Source organism: Nerophis ophidion, linkage group LG18 (genome assembly GCF_033978795.1).
Source record: "Nerophis ophidion isolate RoL-2023_Sa linkage group LG18, RoL_Noph_v1.0, whole genome shotgun sequence".
NCBI lineage: Eukaryota > Metazoa > Chordata > Actinopteri > Syngnathiformes > Syngnathidae > Nerophis > Nerophis ophidion.
This window is the reverse complement of record NC_084628.1, coordinates 4906841-4930003: the sequence shown is the minus strand read 5'-3', so window position 1 is coordinate 4930003 and position 23163 is coordinate 4906841. Positions and strand designations below refer to the sequence as shown.

Here is a 23163-nt window from a genome sequence, read left to right as displayed (position 1 = left end):
TACTAACTGTGGGGTGTTTTACCGCGGTTATCATTAATACCATTCATGGTTACATCCCTAGAGTGATTTTAGATGTGGGAGGGGCCCACAGATGCACTCGCTGGTCACATGCATTCATGGTCTACAAAAGTCTTTCCAATGGATGAGTCACTTTTTGGAAAAAGAGGTCTGATTACGCAATATAGCAAGAAAGTGGTTACGTTGGCAACACTGATCCCTTCCTGCTACATGGTCTTATGCTCTGGCAGACCAAGTGAGTTACAAGGTGTCTATGAGCAATTTTATGGGAGACACTTGACATGGAGGTGATCATCTTTAGCCCGCTGTTCCTCCACAGCCAACCCGCTGGGCATCCTCATCGCCAACATGGCGTCTCCAAAGATCGCTCGCACGGCACAACTCCCACTTTTGGTGAGTTATATAGAATTACTGAATAGCTGATTAAAGGATCTCAAGGTAAAAATAAATGTTCACCTGTCATCCTTCAGATGTTGGTCTATGCCGTTGTTGCCTGCGTCAGCTGTTTCCTCGTCACCATGGGCATGCGGTGCAGTGCCCCCCCCCCCCCCCCCCCCCCCCCCCCCCGACGCCGCCATCGGCCAGCGCAAAACATTCCACCCTCGGAACCCTTCAGACATGGCTTCAAACTGGTAGGAAACATCCTGCACTGCAAAAAGTCAGTGTTCAAAAACGAGAAAAAAACAAACTAAAATTAGGGGTATTTAGCAATATTATCTGCCAATAAAAGAAGAAGGTTTATCTTGTCAAGACTTTCCAAAACAGGTCAAATTAGCAAACCTCTATGGACCAAAAAATACCTTAAAATAAGTATATTCTCACTAATAACAAGTGCACTTTTCTTGGTAGAAAAAAAGAGACCTTTTTCCTCAATATGTTGAAGAGTATTCTTACATGAAGTAAACGCTAAGGCCATTATCTTGACGTAACGATATGCGTTCGGCATCATGATTTTTTTTTTCATGCTTGAAGTAAGACATTTTTTACTTTAAAAAAGCAGTTTTCTACTTGTGCTGATGACACAGATTTGCAACAGTTGATATTCTAGTTTCAAGCATGTTTTACTCAATATAGGTCATAAGAGTGTGGTACGCCAGCTGCACCGAAGCAGACAAACAGGCGATTCAGAGGGTCATAAAGTCTCCACAAAAAATCATCGGCTGCCCCCTGCCCTCCTTGAAGGATTGACATAACTCCCGGTACCTCAACAAAGCAAAAAGCATCACCAAGGACAGCACACACCCCGGCTTCCACCTGTTCCACCTGCTACCATCGGGCAGGCGCTTCAGGTGCATCAGAGCCAGAACAAACAGACTCAGAGACAGCTTCTTTCCCAGAGCTGTCACCATGTTGAACTCTAACTTAATAATAATAATAATAAAAATAATAATAATAATAATAATAATAATAATTCACCCCTATACAATATCCTACCCTAATACCCTACTGTGCAATACTACCCATCCATCCATTTTCTACCGCTTATTCCCTTCAAGTGCAATACATCCGACACTGATTATTATTTATTACTTTGGTACTCTTGTCTTGTTCTGTATATTGTACAGTATTTTGTATTTCTATAGTGTTTTGTATATTGTACCGGATTGCTTCTTATTTTTATTGGATTGTAGTCTGTTTATTTCAATTGATAGTTTTTCCTTTATTACCTCTCGTGCCCATATTTGTTTCCACTACCGCACCTTAAGTTGGAGTCCTTAATCTCGTTCTATGCAAATATAATGACAATAAAGTCCATTCTATTGTATTTTATTCTATTCTATAACATCTCAGCAACAAGCTGTAATATCTTACTGAGATCATTTAGGAGCAAAACCCTTAAAACAAGTGAAACACTAACATCAAATCTGCTTAGTGAGAAGAATGATCTTATCAGACAGAAAAGAAGCAAATATCACCCTTATTTGAAACATTTCATCTTACTTTTTTTTTTGTGCAAATATATTTGATTTGATTTTACAGTTAAAATGACAAACAGTCACATCCACTCATACACACACACATACACACTTGAGGAGAGAGGTGCACATGAACTTTAACAACTCAAGGTTTACAGTACAGACATTATTAGAAAATATACCCAAATATTGTATATATATATATATATATATACACATACACACACACATATATATATCCATACATATATATATACATATATCCATCCATCCTGCTGCGGCTCACGATCAGCAGGCTATCCAGATCACAGCAAAATGGATGAACATACCTCGGCATCAAGGATCCTCAGCAAGTGTTCACAAGATCACCTCCCGAGGGCCTGTCCACCGTACACACTTAGAGGGGAAAAAAAGGAAAAGTTACAGGGCTTGATCAATACAAAAAAAACTGAACAAAAAAGCAAGTAAACCATGACAAAACCATATCAGAAGTGACACAAGAAAAACAAGTGTAGTGTTGAATCAGTACAAAAGATAATAACAATAAAGATAAAAAAGGAATACAACTACAATAAGATGGCAGTTTAGTTTTTCTTTAAATGTCTATAAGTTATGCTTCAATATATGTCAGTAAAGGTTTCCAGGTTAATTCCCATTTGTTCATATTTGTAGAGTTTATAAATCTTATTTTTTCAAGAGTCATTACATTCACAAGTTCATTTAAGCAGTTCCTGAAGTTGGGTGCAGATAGACTATTCCAGTCTCTGAGAATGAGTCTTTTGGCCAAAACCGTCCCAAGCAGCAACACACTTCTAATATGTTTTGGAAGCTTTTGTGTTTCTGAAGACCACCCAAATAAGATCATATCCCTATCAGGGACAATTTGTCTCTGATATACCCCCGAGTAAAAAAAGAAAATGCTGGACCAAAATGATTGAATAATTGGACATCCCCAAAAGGAGTGAGACAATGATCCTTCAGCAGATTTACATTTATCACAAAGTGGAGATGTATCAGGATAAAATGTGTGTAATAAAACTTTCGAATAGTAAAAAGGATGAATCACTTTAAACTGTATGAGCCTATGTCTGCTGTTAATTGAGCACGTGTGAATTTGAGAGAGTGTCTGTTCCCATTGCTGATTGGGTATTGTTGTTCTTAGTTCCTGTTCCCATGCTCTTTTAACACTGTCTGCTGATGTCATGGACATAATGAAGCAGCTGACAAATTTAGCGATAGACTTTTTACTTGTGGGTGGTAAATTTAATACTTCTAAAAGAGGATGTTTTTCATTTACCAGCTGAGACTTTGAAATGTTTTCTTTGATAAATGTTTTTACCTGCAAATAGCAAAACCAACTGAATTGGGACAAATTAAATTTGATTCGCAATTGCTCAAATGACACAAGACTGTCCTCGACATAAATGTCTTTTATGCATTTAATTCCATTTGAGTACCAGTCAAAAAATGTTGTATCTGTTATCGATGGAATAAATGCATGATTGTGATATATTGGTGAATACATAGTTACATTGGAAATATTCAATTGTTTTTTAATTTGAGAAAGAATTTTGATAGAATTTCGTACTACAACACTATGACGTATTGATTTAATTGAAGAGACTGGTTTAGTCAAAAGTAGCGATAGCAATGATGTATAAGGTTTCACTAATGACTGCAGTTCCAATTTCAGCCATAAGGGAGCAGAATTAAGAGATTCATTATTTGGGGACCCCATCTTCCAATAGGTCAATGCTTCAGATTTGATGCCCAATAATAATTTTTGAACATTGGAAGATCCAGCCCCCCTTCCTCTGTAGATCTAAATAAGTCCTTTTTGGATATTCTGCGTTTTTTACATCCCCACACAAAATCTAGAACTAAAGATTCAAGTTTTTGGAAAAAATCTACAGGAATTACAATTGGTCAATTTTGAAAAAGATAAATACATTTTGGCAAGGTGATCATTTTGATAGCATTCACCTTGCCTAACATAGAGAGAGGTAGGGTCTTCCAATACTCAATACACACTTTCAGTCTCTCAAAGGCTTCAATAAAGTTCAACTTTAGTAATGATTCATCATTTTGAGATATTTTTAAGCCAAGATAGGATATGTAATTTTCTGCGACTTTAACTGGATTTTGACTGATCTCAACATGATCTCCTAGGAACATAAGCTCACTTTTGGACCAGTTTATTTTATAACCAGATATTCTACCAAAAGAGTCTACATATTCTAAAAGAAGTGGTAGTGCAACTTCTGGCTCAGTAAGTGTAACAAGTACATCATCTGCATAAAGTGAGATGAGACTCTCTGATGAGCCCACTGAAAATCCTTTAATATTAGACTTCATTCTTAAACCAATAGCCAGTGGTTCGAGGGCCAAATTGAAGAGTAAGGGCGAAAGGCAGTCACCCTGTCTCACTCCCCGGTGTAATTCAAAACTATCCGATATTACATTATTAGTTATGACATATGATTTTGGTGCAGAATAAATGATTTGAACCCATTTTATGAAATGTTCTCCCAATCCAAATAATTTCGGAACATGAAAAAGATAAGCCCACTCAATTGAATCAAAAGCTTTATGAGCATCCAGAGTCAGGACGGCAGCCTTTTTGTTTCCTGTGCAGTCAGAGTACAATACGTTCAGTAATCTCCGTACATTGCCAAAAGAAGGTCTGTCCGGGATGAAACCCACCTGATCTGGATGAATCATTTCTGTTATGTGGTTGCGAGTACCTTAGTTAGAATCTTATGGTCTAAATTGAGCAGGGAGATAGGTCTATAATTGGCTGGATCAAGTGGATTTTTTCCCTTTTTTTGGTATTATACATATATGGGCTTCATACAAAGAACTTGGAAGTTTGTTGTTCACAAAAGAATCATTTAACATTCTAAGTATTATAGGGGATAGTATTTCACTGAAAGCTTGATAAAACTCCGCACCAAATCCATCTGGACCCGGGCTTTTATTCAAGGAGAAAGATTTCAGTGCTTTTTGCAGTTCTTCAGTTGAAATAGTGTTGTCTAAAGAATTCTGATGATTTGGACTCAGTTGAGGTAAGTTTAATGTGGTAAAAAAATCATTTAAATCATTAACCGATATAGCTGAATTAGATTGATATAATTCTGAATAAAAGTCTTTGAAGACATTATTGATATCCTTTAGATCTGTACATGTTTCACCTGTTTTTGAGCATATTTTGTGAATAGCAGCTTTGGCTTGATCTCCTTTGAGCTGTCTAGATAGAAGTTTTTGTGGTTTATCGGATATTTCAAAATGTTTTTGTTTATTTTTCAGCAGGAGTTTAGATACTTCCCCGTGAAGAAGAAGAGAGTTGTATTCATTTTTCAGTTCCAGCATCTTATTGTAATCAGACTGCAAAAGAGGATTTATATGAATTTTTTCCATTTCTTTTTCTAATTCTCTCTGCCTTTTTCTTGTTTCTCTTTGTTTTGAGATTTCAAATGAAATGATATATCCTCTCACAGTAGCTTTAAGAGCTTCCCGCAATGTGGAGTCTGAGACCTCTCCGTTATCATTCACCTCAATAAAATCTTGGATAATCTTGTTTATATACTCTTTAAAATCTTCAGATAATAATAGTTGTGGATTAAATCTCCATTTTTGTTTGATTTTAAGGAGATCAATTTGAATCTGCAAACTCCCAGGACTGTGATCTGAGATGATTCTACTATGGTACTCAGGATTACTGACATTGGAGAGGGCAGAGGCTTCCACTAAAAAGTAATCAATTCTCGTGTAGGAATTGTGTACAGCGGAGTAAAATGAATACTCCCTTTTATTAGGGTGTTTTACTCTCCATATGTCTATGATATTTCTTGATCTCATAAGATTATTAATAGTTTTAGTTGAGTTAGCAATGACATGAGATTTAGTTGACAATCTATCTAAAGTGGGGTCCAAAAGGCAGTTAAAATCACCACCAATGTAGATATGAGAGGAGCTATCATCAGGAAGTAGACCAAAGACTCCATGATAAAAGTTTGAGTCATCAGTGTTTGGTCCATAGATATTCCAAAAAGTTACTGGCTAGGATGTAATATGACCATTCAATAAAATAAATCTTCCATTAGGGTCAATTATTTTTGATGTAAGTATGAAAGGCACATTTTTATGAAATAAAAAAGCTCCACCTCTAGCTTGTGAAGTAAAGGGTGCGTGATAAACCTGAGATATCCAGCTTGTTTGAAGTTTGTGTTGGTTGTCTTTACAGAGATGTGTTTCTTGTAAGAATACAACATCTGCTTTTAATGAATTTAAATGGGAAAAAACCTTCCCTGTCAAGCTACATTTCTAACAAAGACAAATCATTATTTCTTCTAGATTTTCCAGAACAACATTTTTAAAAAAGAAATTCAAGACTTTGAAATAAGATTTAAATTGGATTCTACAGATTTTCTAGATTTGCCAGAATAATTTTTGGGGAATTTCAATCATAATAAGTGTGAAGAAATATTTCACAAATATTTTTCCTTGTAAAAAACAGAAGCTAAAATGGAGAATTAAATTAAAATGTATTTATTATTATTTACAATAAAAAATAATACATTTATTTGAACATTGATTTCAATTTTCAGGAAAGAATTTAAAAGGTATATGTGTTTAAAAATCCTAAAATCATTTTTAAGGTTGTATTTTTTCTCTAAAATCGTCTTTCAGAAAGTTATAAGAAGCAAAGTAAAAAAAATAAATGAATTTATTTAAAAGCAAAGTAAAAAAATAAATGATTTTATAAACAAGTGAAGACCAAATCTTTAAAATATTTTCTTGGATTTTTTAATTCTATTTGAGTTTTGTCTCTCTTAGAATTAAAAATGTCGATCAAAGCGAGACCAGCTTGCTAGTAAATAAATACAATTTAAAGTATTTTTTGCCTCTGCTCTAAACAAAAAATAATGACAAAAAAAAAAAGCCATGTTATAATTAATTATTTTCAAAGCTACAATTAGTTCTAAATATTCACTTTAAAATGTTTCATGTGGTAAATATTGCATATATTGTGCAGTTGCCATATAAAAACCAAGTTTTCTTTGACAAAAGAGCATAAAACAAACAAAATAATAGTTCAAATGTAAAATCAACAGATATATCTGAAGTTGATCTCGTAACTTAAGTTATAAAAAAAAAACCTAATAAAAATGTATCACTTTCTGAGTGGGGCACCTTTTTGATCCCAAATATATTTACTGGTATTTTATTTATCTTTTCACTGTGATGACTCCAAAATAATAAAGAATTCAAATCAATGGTGTCCTGAATTATTGATCTTTTAGGGCTCTAATTACTAAATACTGCATATTTCTGTTTTACTATTAAAAAAACAAAGACGTTTTTGACAGAAATGCCATAAAACCTTTTTTTTTTTTTTAATGTTGATATAAAGATTTACTGTAAGCATTAAATAAAATATAAAACTTTGACTTATTTTTAACATGTTATTAACTGAGACCCTTTATGGTCCCCGGGACCCATAAAGGTAAAATAATCTTTAAAAATCTATATACCGTATTTCCTTGAATTGCCGCAGGACATATAGTATGCGCCTGCCTTGAATTACTGCCTTCGCAAAATAATTAGTGCATGCTTAGTATTACCGCCTGGTCAAACTGGTGACACTTCCCCTGTCATCATTTTCAAAATGGAGGAGGCTGATTTCAATAACGGTCATTTGAAATCGCATAAAGGGAAGAAGATGAACAGCTATTCAGTAGGATTTAAGGTCCAAGCTTACATCACAGTCATATTTTTACTGCATGCCTTTGGTAAGTGCCGGAGTGAAAGAGGTTTTAAAATAATTAGCGCATGCTTACTTTTACCGTATGCCTTTGGTAAGCGCAGGAGTGAGAAGAGGCTTTAAATGAATTATCGCCCCGGCGGCAATTCCAGGAAATACGGTATTTTGTTATGGTTTGAAAATGACAAATATCAAAATGGCCCCCGCATACTTCTATTTTTCCCTGTGCGGCCCTCAGTGGAAAAAGTTTGGACTCCCCTGGCCTAATGGTTGATAATTCTGATGTAAGTACAAGGAAGGGAAATAAAGCAGGGTTTCTTCTTCACAATACTACTCAAGTCAAAGTAAAAAGTATTCTGTTTTCAGTGAAAACAAATGCAAGACAATTATTTGATCATTCCCAAACACGCCATCAGCTAATGACATACACCTGCTGCTTTATGCTAGCGCGTCATCTAGTGGCGCCATTATGTAAGACAACTATCAGCACAAAAAGTATGTTGCAGTAAAACTACTCTGACGAGTACATTTTTGTTTTCAAAGTGACGTAAGTGCATGTAACGGAGTAAATGTCGCACGTTACTACTCACCTCCGCAGATGTGTTGGACAAAAGCAAATCAGCGTGGAAAAATGGGCTTCTTTTGCATAAATCGCGCCTGCGTGGGAACCAGCCAATGAGACGTCAGTTTTGAAATCACGTGACACGAGTGTTACCAAACCAGCATGAAAAGGACCCGACAGGGGCGGAGTGGGCGGGGCTTGTTTACAGCGCAAATAAACATGATAGCAGCGTTAAAGGCAGATTTCTGCACTAGTGATATTTTTATAAATATGTGGTTGCTTTTATATATGTGTGTATATATATATATATATATATATATATATATATATATACATATATATATATATATATATATATATATATATATATATATGTGTGTGTGTACATATGTGTCTGTATACATATATATATATACATATATATGTGTATACATATACATATCTATATATATGTGTGTGTGTATATACATATATATATACGTATACATATATATATATATACATATTTATATATATATATATATATATATATATATATACATACGTATATATGTGTGTGTACATATATATATATACACACACATATATATATATATATATATATATATATACACACACATATATATATATATATATATATATATGTGTATATATACATACACATGAATAAGCGATAGAAATGGATGGATGTATGTTTACACACATATATATGTGTATACATATATATATATATATATACACATGTGTATATATATATACATACAGATATGAATAAGCAGTAGAAAATGGATGGATGGATGTATACACACACATATATATATATGTGCGTGTGTGTGTATACATATATATACATGTGTGTGTATATATATATATATATATACACACATATTTATATATGTGTATGTATATATATACACACACACACACATACACATATATGTGTATATATATATATATACACACACACATACACATATATACACACACATATATATATATATATATATATATATATATATATATATATACACACACATATAGATCCACATTTATCAATCAATCAATCAATCAATGTTTATTTATATAGCCCTAAATCAAAAGTGTCTCAAAGGGCTGCACAAACCACAACGACATCCTCTGTAGGACCCACATAAGGGCAAGGAAAACTCACCCCAGTGGGACTTCGGTGACAGTGACAATGATGACTATGAGAAACCTTGGAGAGGTTTGTCAATGTTCTATTAATAGCAAACCCCTTGGACTTTGAAAGTTATAACATGTTGAAAACTGTGAAAAGAATATTCGCTGCAAAGAAGGCTTTGTAGAAGAAAGTATTTTGGAAAATCCTGGATTTTCCAGAATGGTGTAATAGCTTAAAAAATGTGGAAACGTTATATTGTTGTATCTTTTTTTTAGTAGTTATTTTCCATTTTTATCAAACACATTTAAAAGTAGATGAGGCAATTCCTGAAGGAGTTGTGTGCAGAGGCTCCAATGCTGTGGACTGACACAGGCATTTTGCTTTTACACACACCATCCTGACCTACGGTTTCAACATTTGGTACTTCTTAAAACCGTAACTTAAAAGGGTTGGCTAAACAGCTACTAAGGTACGAGGCAATTGGCACCCATGTTAACTTACCAACCGTTACTTAAAAAGGTTGGTAGAACAGCTATAAGGACTACGCAGCCAGCCTGCGGCCGGGCAGACCTTCGCTGCTGTTGCCCGGGCTCCTTGTGTTTTCTTTCTACTTACTAAATATATCATTTCTGTTCCAAACAGCATCACTGATATCAACGGCAACATTTGATGATCATTTGAAAAATTAAAAATCCTGCGGTATAGGCATCTTTGGCAGGAGGTGTCTTCTGCCAAGGCATTTACTCTCCTGAAGGAATAAATAAAGTAGTATCTAATCTAAATTTATTGATGTCTTGGACAATTTTTCAATCGGTGGAGAATTGTTGAAGTAATAACATGTTGAAATGACAAATGGTAATACGGAATTTCGGGAAAACAGAGAATTCTTCAACTTCCTATGCAGAAGAAAGCTTTGAACAGTTAAAACGCGTTGAAAAATGTGGAAGGTGTAGTCGCCAGAAAAAGGGTGGAAATAGGGCTTCGGAAAAGCAGGAATTCTGGAAAATCCTCAACTTTTTTTGACAAGGAAAAGGGGAAGTTTCAATTTCCAGAATGGTGCAATGAGTCGAAGGTGGAATGGTTTGAATAGGTTAAAACTTCGAAATGTTGTAATGTTGTATCTTTTTTTGTCGTTATTTTATTTGTTATTTTTTATTAAACATTAAAAACTAGATGAGGCAATTCCTGAAGGAATTGCGTGTGATTGCTCCAATGCTGATGATGAACTGAAATCTCGGAATTATTTTCACATTGTTGAAATCAAGCACACAACTCCTGAAATTGGAACAGTTGGAATCAGGTGGAATAAGTGGAACTTTGAAGGATGTCCCATTGATTTCAATAGGAATTTCCCCAAAACTTAGTCCATGGGTACTGTGCCTATTAGCAACATTCGCAATGACCTGCTAGTCCTTATACTTGTTCAACCAACCCTTTTAAGTTACGGTTTGGTAGTTAACATGGACTACGATTGAAACCGTGATTCAGGATGGTGTGTGGAAAAGTTAAATTCCTGTGTCAAATGTCCAGACCACAAACAACAAGATCAAATAAATGTCTGTTGAAAAGTAATACTGAATTTGTCATTTGACTGGGGGTTCTGTTTGATTGATTTGTCAAAAAGTCTTTGACAGTAAAGAAGACTGCCTATGTCCAGTGTAGATTAAAGTCTTGACATTACCTGACCTGTGTGATTGTTAGTGATGGGTTGATGAGGCGTTGCACAGCCTTTTGACACATTTATAAACTGTATTGATCCTGTGTCACTAAATACTGACATCTGCTGGACATTAAAATTCCCTACAGGAAATCTATGGACCAACTCAACTGACACTGATTTTATGACCTAGTATATCCAATAATATAAACCAAGTCATTGAATTTCATTTAGGATTATTTCATATCTTCATTTAAATAATACTATATTTTTTTTAATACTTTTTAGATACAGTCAATAAATAATGTGAACATGTATCATAACATGGAAATCTAAGAGAACGTGTTGTGAATGAGGATAGTTGTGGACTGGGAATTCTTTTTTTTTTTTTACACACTATTGATTGATTGATTGAAACTTTTATTAGTAGATTGCACAGTTCAGTACATATTCTGTACAATTGACCACTAAATGGTAACACCCGAATAAGTTTTTCAACTTAAGTCGGGGTCGGATTCCACGTTAATCAATTCATGGTAAAAACGTAATGAGTGATCCATCGAGCTGAATTTGAACCAGTGCCCTAAAAAACTCAGCATAAGCTAATACAGCTTTCCACTTTATCAACTGAGCTATCGAAAGGATTAGCTGTTACTGCACACCGACACAGTGTTTGGTTCATTGAGCTCGACGCAGATGTCGATGCATCAGTGTTGTCGGGTCTCCCACTAATTATCATTCAGAATAACCAGGAATTGAGATATTGCACAGGCAGCCCATGCATACTGTACCCTCTGGGAAACAGTAGCAATTAAATGCCCAGTCAGCTGGGAATCTGGCCGCATAGTCGTTATACCTGCTCAACCAACCTTTTTAAGTTACGGTTGGGTAGTTAACATGGGCGCCTATTGCATCGAACCTTGATCGCTGTTCAGCAAACCATTTTAAGTTACAGTTTTAACAAGTACCAATCGTTGAAACCGTGAGTCAGGATGGTGTGTGGAAAAGCTAAATGCCCTTGTCAGTCTCCCTGATAGTAAAATTGTGAAAGCAAACTTTTTGATGAACGCTCTATTAAAATGTGACATTTTTACCATCGACTGGTGATTTTGATGTGCTGCCCAAACAGTGAAGTAGACCGTCAATGTTCTATTAATAGCAAAACCCTTGGACTCTGAAAGTTGTAACATGTTGAAAACTGTGAAAAGAGTAATCGCTGCAAAGACTTTGTAGAAGCAAGAATTTTGGAAAATCCTGGACTTTCCAAAATGGTGTAATAGGTTATAAAAATGTGGAACCATTGTATTGTTGTATCTTTATTTATAGTTTTTATCCTTTTTTATTAAACATCTAAAAGTAAATGAGGCCGTTCCTGAAGGAATTGTATACGAACGCTCCAATGCTGGGAGACTGACACAGGCATTTTGCTTTTACACACACCATTCTGACCCACGGTTTCAACACTTGATACTTCGTAAAACCGTAACTTAAAAGGGTTGGCTAAACAGCTACTAAGGTACGAGGCAATTGGCACCCATGTTAACTACCCAACCGTTACTTAAAAAGGTTGGTAGAACAGCTATAAGGACTACGCAGCCAGTCTGCGGCCGGGCAGACCCTCGCTGCTGTTGCCCGGAGGATGTTGTAGTCGTAATGATTTGTACAGTCCTTTGAGACATTTGTGATTTGGGGCTATATAAATAAACATTGATTGATTGATTGATTTATATAGTATTGGAGTGTCGAAATGACAAAAGGAAAAGCTGGAAAACGATGAAGAAGCACTGGTAAAGAAGTGGAATCAAATAAAAGATCAAGAAGGACTGTAAAGTTGCTGAGTAGACTGGTATAGTGGTGGTGCATTAAACTGGCAGCAGATATAATATGTGATACTTTCTTTTTCTTCCTGCAGTCATCCCGTCCTGCAGCATGCACCTATGTGAATGTGGAGAATGACCAGCAATGTCCAAGTAAGTTATATGTATATGCCTGTTCTTTCTTGAAGTCAATTAGTTCTGATTGAGATTTACAGATAAAAAGCTGTCCACAGTTTGTCAGGAACAAACATGAAAATATTGCTTTCTTTGACCCTGATTACATTAGCACATATGAAGAATGAAACTTCAAATAGGAGTTATCTCAGCATGTGTAATTCATGTTTTTGGAACCTTTCACCTCCAAGTTAAAGCTGGTAGGTAACATCAGGTCATGACTAAGGATGTAACAATATCAACATTTCACGGTATGATATCGTCATAGTGTTAAAGCCAGGGTAAGATATTGTTACAAAAATGTCAAAGTGTGTTAAATGACGTGGGAGGAATGTTTAGGATAAACACACTTACTGTAATTGAACACAAACATCATTTTCATATGTTGTAATCATATTTATCATTAAAAACAGGTATTTTAGGTGCAAAGGAATGGTGCAGAATTTCAAGTAACACACAAAAACCAACATTTTCAAATAAGTGTCTTTAAACTGACATAAACAGTAAACATCCAGTGTAACTAATGTAGAACAATAATGTTTCTTTTGCCAAGAAACTATACTGTGTGTCCGGTATGTTTTTTTTTCAATACAACTTGGTATTATTGTGGGTTTGATGACCTTTTTAGCACATTCAACAATACTGCCATTATAATGCAAACAGTGATCATTTTGGTCACAGTAACGGTGATATGACATTTTGATATTGTTACATCACTGCTGTTTAGTTGAGTGTTTTTAAACTTTGAACTTCCTAAGAAACTGCCCTTTGCAGTCCAAATTGTATTAGTTTGTAGAATACTGATTCTTAAGAGTTAACTAATAATTTGACTTTTAATCATGTAAATACCTCACAAATGCATATTTTCCCTTGCTGACATCTTGGTTTCACATGAACGATATTTTCCAAATAACGGTTCTAACATATAACTCATTCTAATATATTACTCCTATTCCCTAACTTATTGTAGACATTGTGGTGTGTAGTGTCAGCAAATGTCTTATTTTGTGCATGTCCACATTTCCTCTGGTGAGCTGCAAGGGCTCTGGGTCGATTTGGAAATGGTCTGGATGAACGTGGCATGCTTTACCTTGCAGTATGCAGACTTTGTTTAAGGTTCAACTAACACGACAGTTATAGGCACAGAAATATTTCACAGCAACAATTCCTCGGCTAACCTAAGCACAAACGTTCCCATCACTCCTGCACACTTCCACTTTTTCGCCCTTCTATAATGTCCCGTTTGAACGTTGTTTTCCCACACGGCGGGTTTTCATGGGAGAACCAGTTTACTTCTCAGATGAGCCCACTTAATATTGTCAGAAAAAAACACAGCGACTGGTGTTCTCGTTTGATAGCGTCACACATCACGGCATTATTGTGACAATTTTGAAATCAAAATAAGGTTATATTTAGAATAATGTTGCATCCCTCGTCAAGATCCTTTCTCATAGGTTTGGTTTGCTGTTGTGTATTTACTAATGATTGGCATTAGCATCCACAACTTTCTTTTTATAGTGTGTGTTGTATTGTGATGAGTTACATTTAACACTGTGGATGATGTGTTACCACAAACACAGAAGATACGTAAACATGAACTACAATGCGCTCAAGATGTGGGGAAAAAGGAAATGCATTCCATTAGCTGGATTTGTATAATGTGTTCAATTTATGTCAACTTCCTTCTTGTTTTGCATGTTTTTGTCTGTTTTTTTTTTCAATGATTTGAATCTTTAGAGTTTTTTGGTTCCTCTTCTTTGTGTCAGGGGGTAGCAGCAGGGTAACACTGCATGAGGCGGTGCCCCCTGAAGGAGCCCAAAACACTGCTCTTCAAATGGAACACATCCAACCTTCAGGTGACCGTGCAGGATGTACCACTCTGGAACATCAAGCCTCTCCCCACCTGCCAGGTACACCCACCGTCTTCTGTGGCTGAATAATGTTTTGCTGTGAATTTTGTCTCAAAGCAAATCCTGCTCAAATGTGACAAACTTTTGAGTGTAAGAATGTGAGCGATATGCTGAGATGTTATACGTTTTGCCTTGTGACAAAATGTTATCAAAAAACCTTTAGTGATTTGTATTCTATTTTAATTTCAGCGCATGAAAATATTTCTACTTCTGACCATCGAAGAGAATGGAAAACCATTTTCCAGATCAGCCCTCATACATCCTCCTGATGGCCTAACAACTGAATGACATGTCGATGCTGAGTATGATCCATTTCAATCATTTGAGGAAGCTCTCCCTGATATAGGGGATTGGATGTACAATGACGGACATACGTTTAATGAAGGATTTGAAGATGGTTTGAGTGAGGAGTGTGCAGAAGAGTCCAATTTCAAGGACACAACAGACAAACCAATACATGACAATGCATCAGAAACCATGGCAGAGTGCCTTCTGATCAGCATGGGTTATGTAAACTGTCCTAAAGTCACAGGTAAGGCCCTAAGCCATATGCTCAAAATGTTCAAGTTGCTTTATCCCGATAGTCTGAACACAGACTGCTTAAACAGTGTGCAGAAGTTCCAAAACTTTTTTTTATCCCACTCTGCATCATCGCCTACTATATTACATAAATCCTCCAAGAATTGTTTTGGGCCAATAGAAAGTAAACAAATAAAATGCCTGCTTTGTGGGACCAGTGTGTCAGAAGAAAGGTTCTAATCCTTTTTTTAAAGTATGTACAGATTGATTTCTTGTTTACCACAGCACATTCATTTGCCAAATGGGCCCTCGTTGGTGAATATAAACATGCAGGTTTTTCTTTGCTGCAAGATAGTGTAACATATGAGACATGCAGTCATGTTATTCCCCTATTGGAAACCTCTGCAGTACAGTAGTATTCTTGGATGACATATTGGGTAAGGTTGTTTTCCTTGACTTCACATCTATGCCTGGCATAGTGATTGCAGTTCATTTCCCCAACACACTTGAAAAGTTTGAAATAATGAAGAACTGAACTGGCCTAAGAAGCCACAAATCAAATCTTTAATCATTGTTATAAATGCTCTGAAAATACACACTGATGTGATGTTGCCGTGGATTCTGTAAATATGTACTGTATATGGAGTATCATTGTTGATGATGTTTTTGCATTGTGTGTAATATTTCAGTGGCAAATATATTACATTTACTTGTTTAATAAAGCCACTGTCTTTTTTAATGAATACATAGGCCTACTATGCTACTGCATTTTAATATTAGTCCTTATGATGGTGGTTGGAGAGCCAAATATCTTCTGAAGTGGTACTTTGTTAAAAGAGTTTGAGAACCACTGCTCTAGAAAGTTCACAAATGTTAAAAGCTCTTACAAAGTGTCTTGTGATCATATCAGTATTGTTTGGGTTCAGTTTTAAATCTCACAATTGTAGTCACTGAGTTACTGTACATGACGTGTGGATAAGAAATCAACAAATTAAGTCCAACTTTATTTAAATAAACCATTTAGATTACAGACCATATATCCATATTGTCTGAATTCATTATTTTCTCCCAATGTTGGCATGAGATCAACTGGAATATGATTGAGGTATAACTAAATTGAGCCCATTAAAATGCATTTTTTTAGAAAACGGGTATATCTAACAACTCAAATAGTGAGCAGTGAGAGACAAAACCAAGTATATCTCTCACTGAGACATCATTGAGACATATTGAAACCAATACTCATCAATTGTCTTTTTGCCGAAATAGAAAAGAGACATCTGAGAACTCAAACAGTGAGTAGTGAGAAACAAAACCAGGTGTTTCTCTCACTGAGTCATAATTGAGACATATTGGAGACCAGCTCATTCATCTCTCATTTTGGTCTTAGTTGAAATGGGGAAAAGAGACAACTATTAGACAACTATGAGATCTCTCATAGTGCTCACTGTGAGCCTTATTTCTCAGGAGATACATTTGAGAAGAAGGAGAAAACTACTTTGGTCTCCATTAGTGCTCTTTTATGTCTAGGAGATATATATAAGACATACATGAGATCTCATCTTCAATTTTGCTTTGCTATGGGAAACAAGTGTTTGATGAGCATTCCTCAACTTTTTCGGTCTTTTTTGACACTCGTGCCAGCTTTTTTTAAGCATGTTGCAGGCATCAAATTCCAAAATGAGCTAATATTTGCAAAAAAAAAAGTTTCTCAGATCCAACATCAAATATCTTGTCTTTGCAGTCTATTCAATTGAATATAAGTTAAAAAGGATTTACAAATCATTGTATTCTGTTTTTATTTACCATTTACACAACGTGCTACTTCACTGGTTTGGGGTTTTGTACATGTTGACAGTACATTGCAGTGTTATTTTGTTACAGCCGTGCCCACTGTGTGAAGTACTTTTGCAAGACTCCTAGCAATAATATTACACTTCACCAAAGAGCCTGCTGTAAAAGAAATGACCATTGAATGAAGATACATACTCAGGTCACCGTGATCTGAAAAGGAGAGTGAAGAATGTTTTTGTATTCCCCAGATTCTAATCATCTTGGATGAATAAACAAGCAATTCCTAATTTCACTTGGAAATGTGTTTACTATAAAAGTGTAGCACTGTTTCCACACAAAATACCTTCTGTTTTTGAAAAGATGCCCATGTGTGTCTTCCAGGTTGAACATTCCACCCTTTGTGCCTGCCCGGACTGTGCTGGAAGGCCTCGAGTCAGAGGATGCGTGTGAAGACAAGAAAGCTGTAAAAAAGGAGATCCATAGCAAAAAGGTCAAATAAGTACAAACAAGTATTTTACCTCGATTATTAACAGTTTATTTTGCCCAAAAATGTTAAGGGAGCCAAAAAGGACAAAATGGAAGAGGAGAATACAGACCTGCTCAGACTTTGCCACACAGTACCACTTTAGGTGGTGAACTTAGGTAAGAATCCATGTTTCAAGGTTGATCGGGGTGGGGGGAAGACAACGACACAAAGGTGCTCCTCTTATTTAGACTTTTTGTTTATGGAGGTGGGAAAGGTTACGATCCAGAGAAGAAAGACTACTCAGGTTTTGAGGCCTGGTTGCAGTGTTACTATGTGGATGGAATGAAGTCTGTACGCGACCACAATGGCAGGACTATGTGGTTCAAAGTATGCAAACACATTTTCATACGTAACAACTATATTTGTAGCATGTATTGACTAATAGAAAATGGTGTCATTTCAGGGCGATCCAGGTCCTATGGCTCCTAAAGGTAAACGCCAGAAAAAATAGTTGAGATACCATTACACATAAGAGAAAGCTTAGTGTGTCTTTATCTTTTCTCACACACCAGAATCAAAGTCTCCAAAGGCCAAAAAGAGAAAAGATACAGATGCAGACCATGATTACCCCCGCAAGAAAAAGGTATATTCAGTAGGTAATCACCACCAGCACATAGAAATCTAACCCCATTGTGGCTGTACTTCAGGTGTCCAGGAAACACAACTCTGACAGCACAGTGAAGAAAAAAGCAGCCAAAAAGCCCACAAAAGCAGCAAAGGAAGAAGAAAATGGACCTCAAGAAGAAGCCACACCCAGAAGAAGATCAGCAAACACACCTCAGCAAGAACCGAAATCCACGTCAGGCAGGAGGAAAAAGAACAATACAGAGCCAGCTGCAGGTCTGATTCTAATAATACTCCCATTTTCTGAAAATATTAAGAGCCTGATCTTTGAGGATCCAATTCCCACACACTTATCTGTGTGCGCAAACTATAAAATTGCATGTACTGTTGGTGGACGTGTTGTATGTGATCTACTTTGTGCAATTGATAGCAGCAAAAGTGGCACAGATCACCCTATTTTTGTGTACTAGAAGCATTATGTGCCCTTGGAAACACTTCTTTCCCTCTACATTCATGTTATTATGCTCTCCACACTGGAGGGGGGCTTATATTAGATTATAGCACATATCGATCATCTAACACCTTTTCTGCAATATAGAATCACAGTATGTATACTATTTGCAGCAGGAATGATCAAACTGCATATTGCAAGACATTTTTTTTAGGAGTTATACTAAATACAAAAAAAAAAAAACGCAACGCTTTTGTTCTTGTTCCCAATTTAAATGAACTCAAAGATCGAAAACTTTGACTATAAACACAAAATACCTGTTCCTCTCAAATATTGTTCACAAATCTGTATACATTTGTTAGTGAGCATTTTTTCTTTGCCAAGATAATCCATCCCACCTGACAGGTGTGCCTTGAGCTGTCCAAAATAAAAGGCCACTGTGAAATGTGCAGTTTTATCACACAACACAATGCTTCAGATGTCGCACGTTTTGAGGGAGCGTGCAGTAGGCATGCTGACTGCAGCAATGTCCACCAGAGCTGTTGCCCGTCAATTAAATGTTTATTTCTCCGCCATAAGAATAGAATAGAATAGAAAGTACTTTATTGATCCCTGGGGGAAATTCAGCACCACAGTTCGCTCACAATAAACAATGATAATAATAAATAATATAATATATATGAATAATATAAATATATTCTACATTTAAGTGCAGTCAAGGAACATATGCATTATACAGTCTGATGGCTGTCGGTGTGAAGGACCTCCTGTGTCGTTCCGTGTTGCATTTTGGGAGTCTGAGCCTTCCACTGAAGGTGCTCATTCTCTCTGCAAGGTCCGAGTGTAGTGGGTGGGAGGTGTTGTCCATAATGGCTAGGAGTTTTGCTAGACTTCTCTCTGACACCACCGCCAGAGAGTCCAGCTCCACTCCCATCTTGTTACTGGCCTTCTCTACCAACTTGTCCAGTCTGTATGTGTCCCTCACTCTCAGCCCACTGCCCCAGCAGGCCACGGCGTACAAGAGGGCGCCTGCCACCAGCGACTCGTAGAACATCTTCAACATCTTTGTACAGACGTTGAAGGATCCTAGCCTCCAAAGGAAATATAGATTCGGCTCTGTCCCTTCTTGTAGAGGGCCTCAGCGTGTTTTGACCCATTCAGCTTGTTGTCCATGTGTACTCCGAGGTATTTATAATCCTCTACCATGTCCACATCCACCCCCTTGATGGAAAGAGGGGTCGCCAGAGTACTCCTCCTCCTTCCCAGGTCCACAACCAGCTCCTTGGTCTCCGTAACATTGAGCTGGAGGTGGTTCTTTCCACACCATGTGACAAAGTCCTCCACCAGTGTCCTGTATTCCTCGTCATCACCTTCCTCAATACACCCCACTATCGCAGAGTCATCAGAAAACTTCTGAAGGTGGCAGGACTCTGACTGATAATGGAAATGGGTGGTGTAAATGGTGTAGAGGAAGGGGGAAGAGTACTGTAGCCTCCGGGGCCCCGGTGTTGCTGACCAGCCTGTCAGACACACAGTCCTGCAGTCGCATATACTGTGGTCTGTCAGTCAGGTAATCTACAACCCAGGACACCAAGGGGGCCTCCACCTTCATCTTCTCCAACTTCACACCCAGTAGCCCAGGCCGTTTAGTATAAGCCGCCTCCAAAGGTGTTTCAGAGAATTTGGCAATACATCCAACTGGCCTCACAGCCGCAGACCATATTGATTGGCTGAGACCTGCCACCCGGACAGCTGCTACAACAATTGGTTTGCTTAACCATAGCATTTCTGCACAAACTGTAAGAAACTACCATGAATTGATTAACGTGGACCCCGACTTAAACAAGTTGAAAAACATATTGGGGTGTTATCAATTAGTGGTCAATTGTACGGAATATGTACTGAACTGTGCAATCTACTAATAAAAGTATCAATCAATCAATCTGTCTCAAGAAAGCTCATCTGCATGCTCGTGGTCCTCATCGGGGTCTCGACCTAACTGCAGTTTGTCTTCTTAACCAACTTGAGTGGGCAAATGCTCACACTCAATGGCGTCTGGCACAATACAGAGGTTTTGGTATGTTATTATTGACAGCGAAACCACGTGCATTTTATTGATGGCATTTTCCATGCGCAGAGATACCGTCACGAGACCCTGAGCCCCATTGTTGTACTAATCACCCGAGGCCATCACCTTTATAAATAACATTTACTAACTCATGTTGCAAGGATCCGGAAGCTAAAAACATCCCAGTTCTTGCATGACCAGCATACTCACCGGACATGTCACCCAGTAAGTAATTTTTGAGAGGAATATATATTTTCTGTATAGTAAAAGTTTCAGATCTTTAAGTTCAATTCATGATAAATGGGAGCAAAAACAAAAGTGTTGCGTTTATATATTTGTTCAATACCATATTTTTCGGAGTATAAGTCGCACCTGCCGAAAATGCATAATAAAGAAGGAAAAAAAACATACAAGTCGCACTGGAGTATAAGTCGCATTATTGGGGGGAAATTTATTTGATAAAAGCCAACACCGAGAATAGACATTTGAAAGGCAATTTAAAATAAATCAAGAATAGTGAAGAACAGGCTGAATAAGTGTAGGTTATATGAGGCATAAATAAGCAACTGCTATGTTAAGCTAACATATTATGGTAAGAGTCATTCAAATAACTAGAACATATAGAACATGTTATACCTTTAACAAACTATCTCTCACTCCTAATCCATAAATCCCATGAAATCTTATACGTCTAGTCTCTTACGTCAATGAGATAAATAATATTGATATTTTACGGTAATGTGTTAATAATTTCACACATAAGTCGCTCCTGAATATAAGTCGCACCCCCGGCCAAACTATGAAAAAAAAACTGCTACTTATAGTCCGAAAAATACGGTGCATATTTTCTAAATCAAAAAAGGAATACCATTAAAAAACAACATAAATTAATAGACTTTGGTTTAATCGGCCCTTTAAGTTGTCCAGCAGCTATAAAATGATATTGCTGAATATATATCTTCTTCTTTTTATTTCTAACAGTCCAAATATGACATGCACACGTAGAACAAAGGCTTCTCTGTTCAGTTGTCTTTGCAGCGTGATGGCCTCCTTTCTCACAGCCCTGTGTGCAACTATGTCAGTTGTCTTTGCAGCGTGATGGCCTCCTTTCTCACAGCCCTGTGTGCAACTATGTCAGTTGTCTTTGCAGCGTGATGGCCTCCTTTCTCACAGCCCTGTGTGCAACTATGTCAGTTGTCTTTGCAGCGTGATGGCCTCCTTTCTCACAGCCCTGTGTGCAACTATGTCAGTTGTCTTTGCAGCGTGATGGCCTCCTTTCTCACAGCCCTGTGTGCAACTATGTCAGTTGTCTTTGCAGCGTGATGGCCTCCTTTCTCACAGCCCTGTGTGCAACTATGTCAGTTGTCTTTGCAGCGTGATGGCCTCCTTTCTCACAGCCCTGTGTGCAACTATGCCAGTTTGCACGCAGATTTCAGACTTTTTAAGAGGCACGATACTGCCTGCAGGACACTTTCAGCATTGATAAATTTCACTGTTCATGTTGAGTGATTTGTATTTGCATTTTCTCCTCCCAGTATTGTGGGCATTCTGATAATCAACATATATTCTGCATACATCATTAAGACAAATATGTTAAATGGAGGGAATAAGCGATAGAAAATGGATGGATGGGATGGATTGCACTCCTTATTTTGCTCATTAATCGACAAATATTTAGATCAGCTTTGCGTGTGCTAACAAGTTCGCATGTGTTTTGATACACATAAACCTTTTGTAGATTATACTGTAAGTGTGGTAGACTTACTTTTTGTTGCAGGCTTCAAGACACGTAGCGGGAGACTGACAAGACAGAATGTCAAGTAAAGGACATCTATTGGAAAATACTGTTTTTATTCCATGATACATATTTTTAATAAACATTCCACACGTTTATTCTTGGCATACTTTTCAATCACAATTCACAATACAGTAAATTATTTGATTTAATGTGAAGTTAATTATATTTATATAGCGCTTTTCTCTTGTGACTCGAAGCGCTTTACATTGTGTAGCCCGATATCTAAGTTACATTTTGAAACCAGTGTGGGTGGCACTGGGAGCAGGTGGGTAAAGTGTCTTGCCCGAGGACACAACAGCAGTGACTAGGTTGGCAGAAGCGGGGATCGAACCTGGAACCCTCAGGTTGCTGGCACGGCCACTCTACCAACCGAGCAGAAATGATGGCTACCGAGCTCTACTCTCTCCTCTCTCCCTCTTGAGTACAGGTAAAAAAACCTTCTCTATGGTGACGGCCACCTATGTCACGTGACACATGCTTCTGT

The 23163-nt window shown here is 37.0% G+C and overlaps 1 protein-coding gene and 1 long non-coding RNA gene across 2 annotated transcripts; one reads left to right on the top strand and one right to left on the bottom strand.

Moving 5' to 3' along the window:
- Window positions 1-619: 619 nt before the first annotated feature.
- On the bottom strand, window positions 620-8353 carry LOC133537514 (uncharacterized). Its single transcript, XR_009802710.1, has 3 exons — window positions 8289-8353; window positions 2264-2330; window positions 620-667 (listed from the first exon to the last, which is right to left on the bottom strand). It is a non-coding gene; the product is annotated as an uncharacterized LOC133537514 (long non-coding RNA).
- Window positions 8354-17938: 9585 nt separating this feature from the next.
- On the top strand, window positions 17939-19258 carry LOC133537512 (endonuclease 8-like 1). Its single transcript, XM_061878587.1, has 4 exons — window positions 17939-18125; window positions 18202-18229; window positions 18311-18381; window positions 18446-19258. Exons 1-4 carry the CDS (start codon window positions 18081-18083, stop codon window positions 18830-18832), a joined length of 531 nt encoding a protein of 176 aa, XP_061734571.1. The 5' UTR covers window positions 17939-18080; the 3' UTR covers window positions 18833-19258.
- The last annotated feature ends 3905 nt before the right edge of the window (window positions 19259-23163 follow it).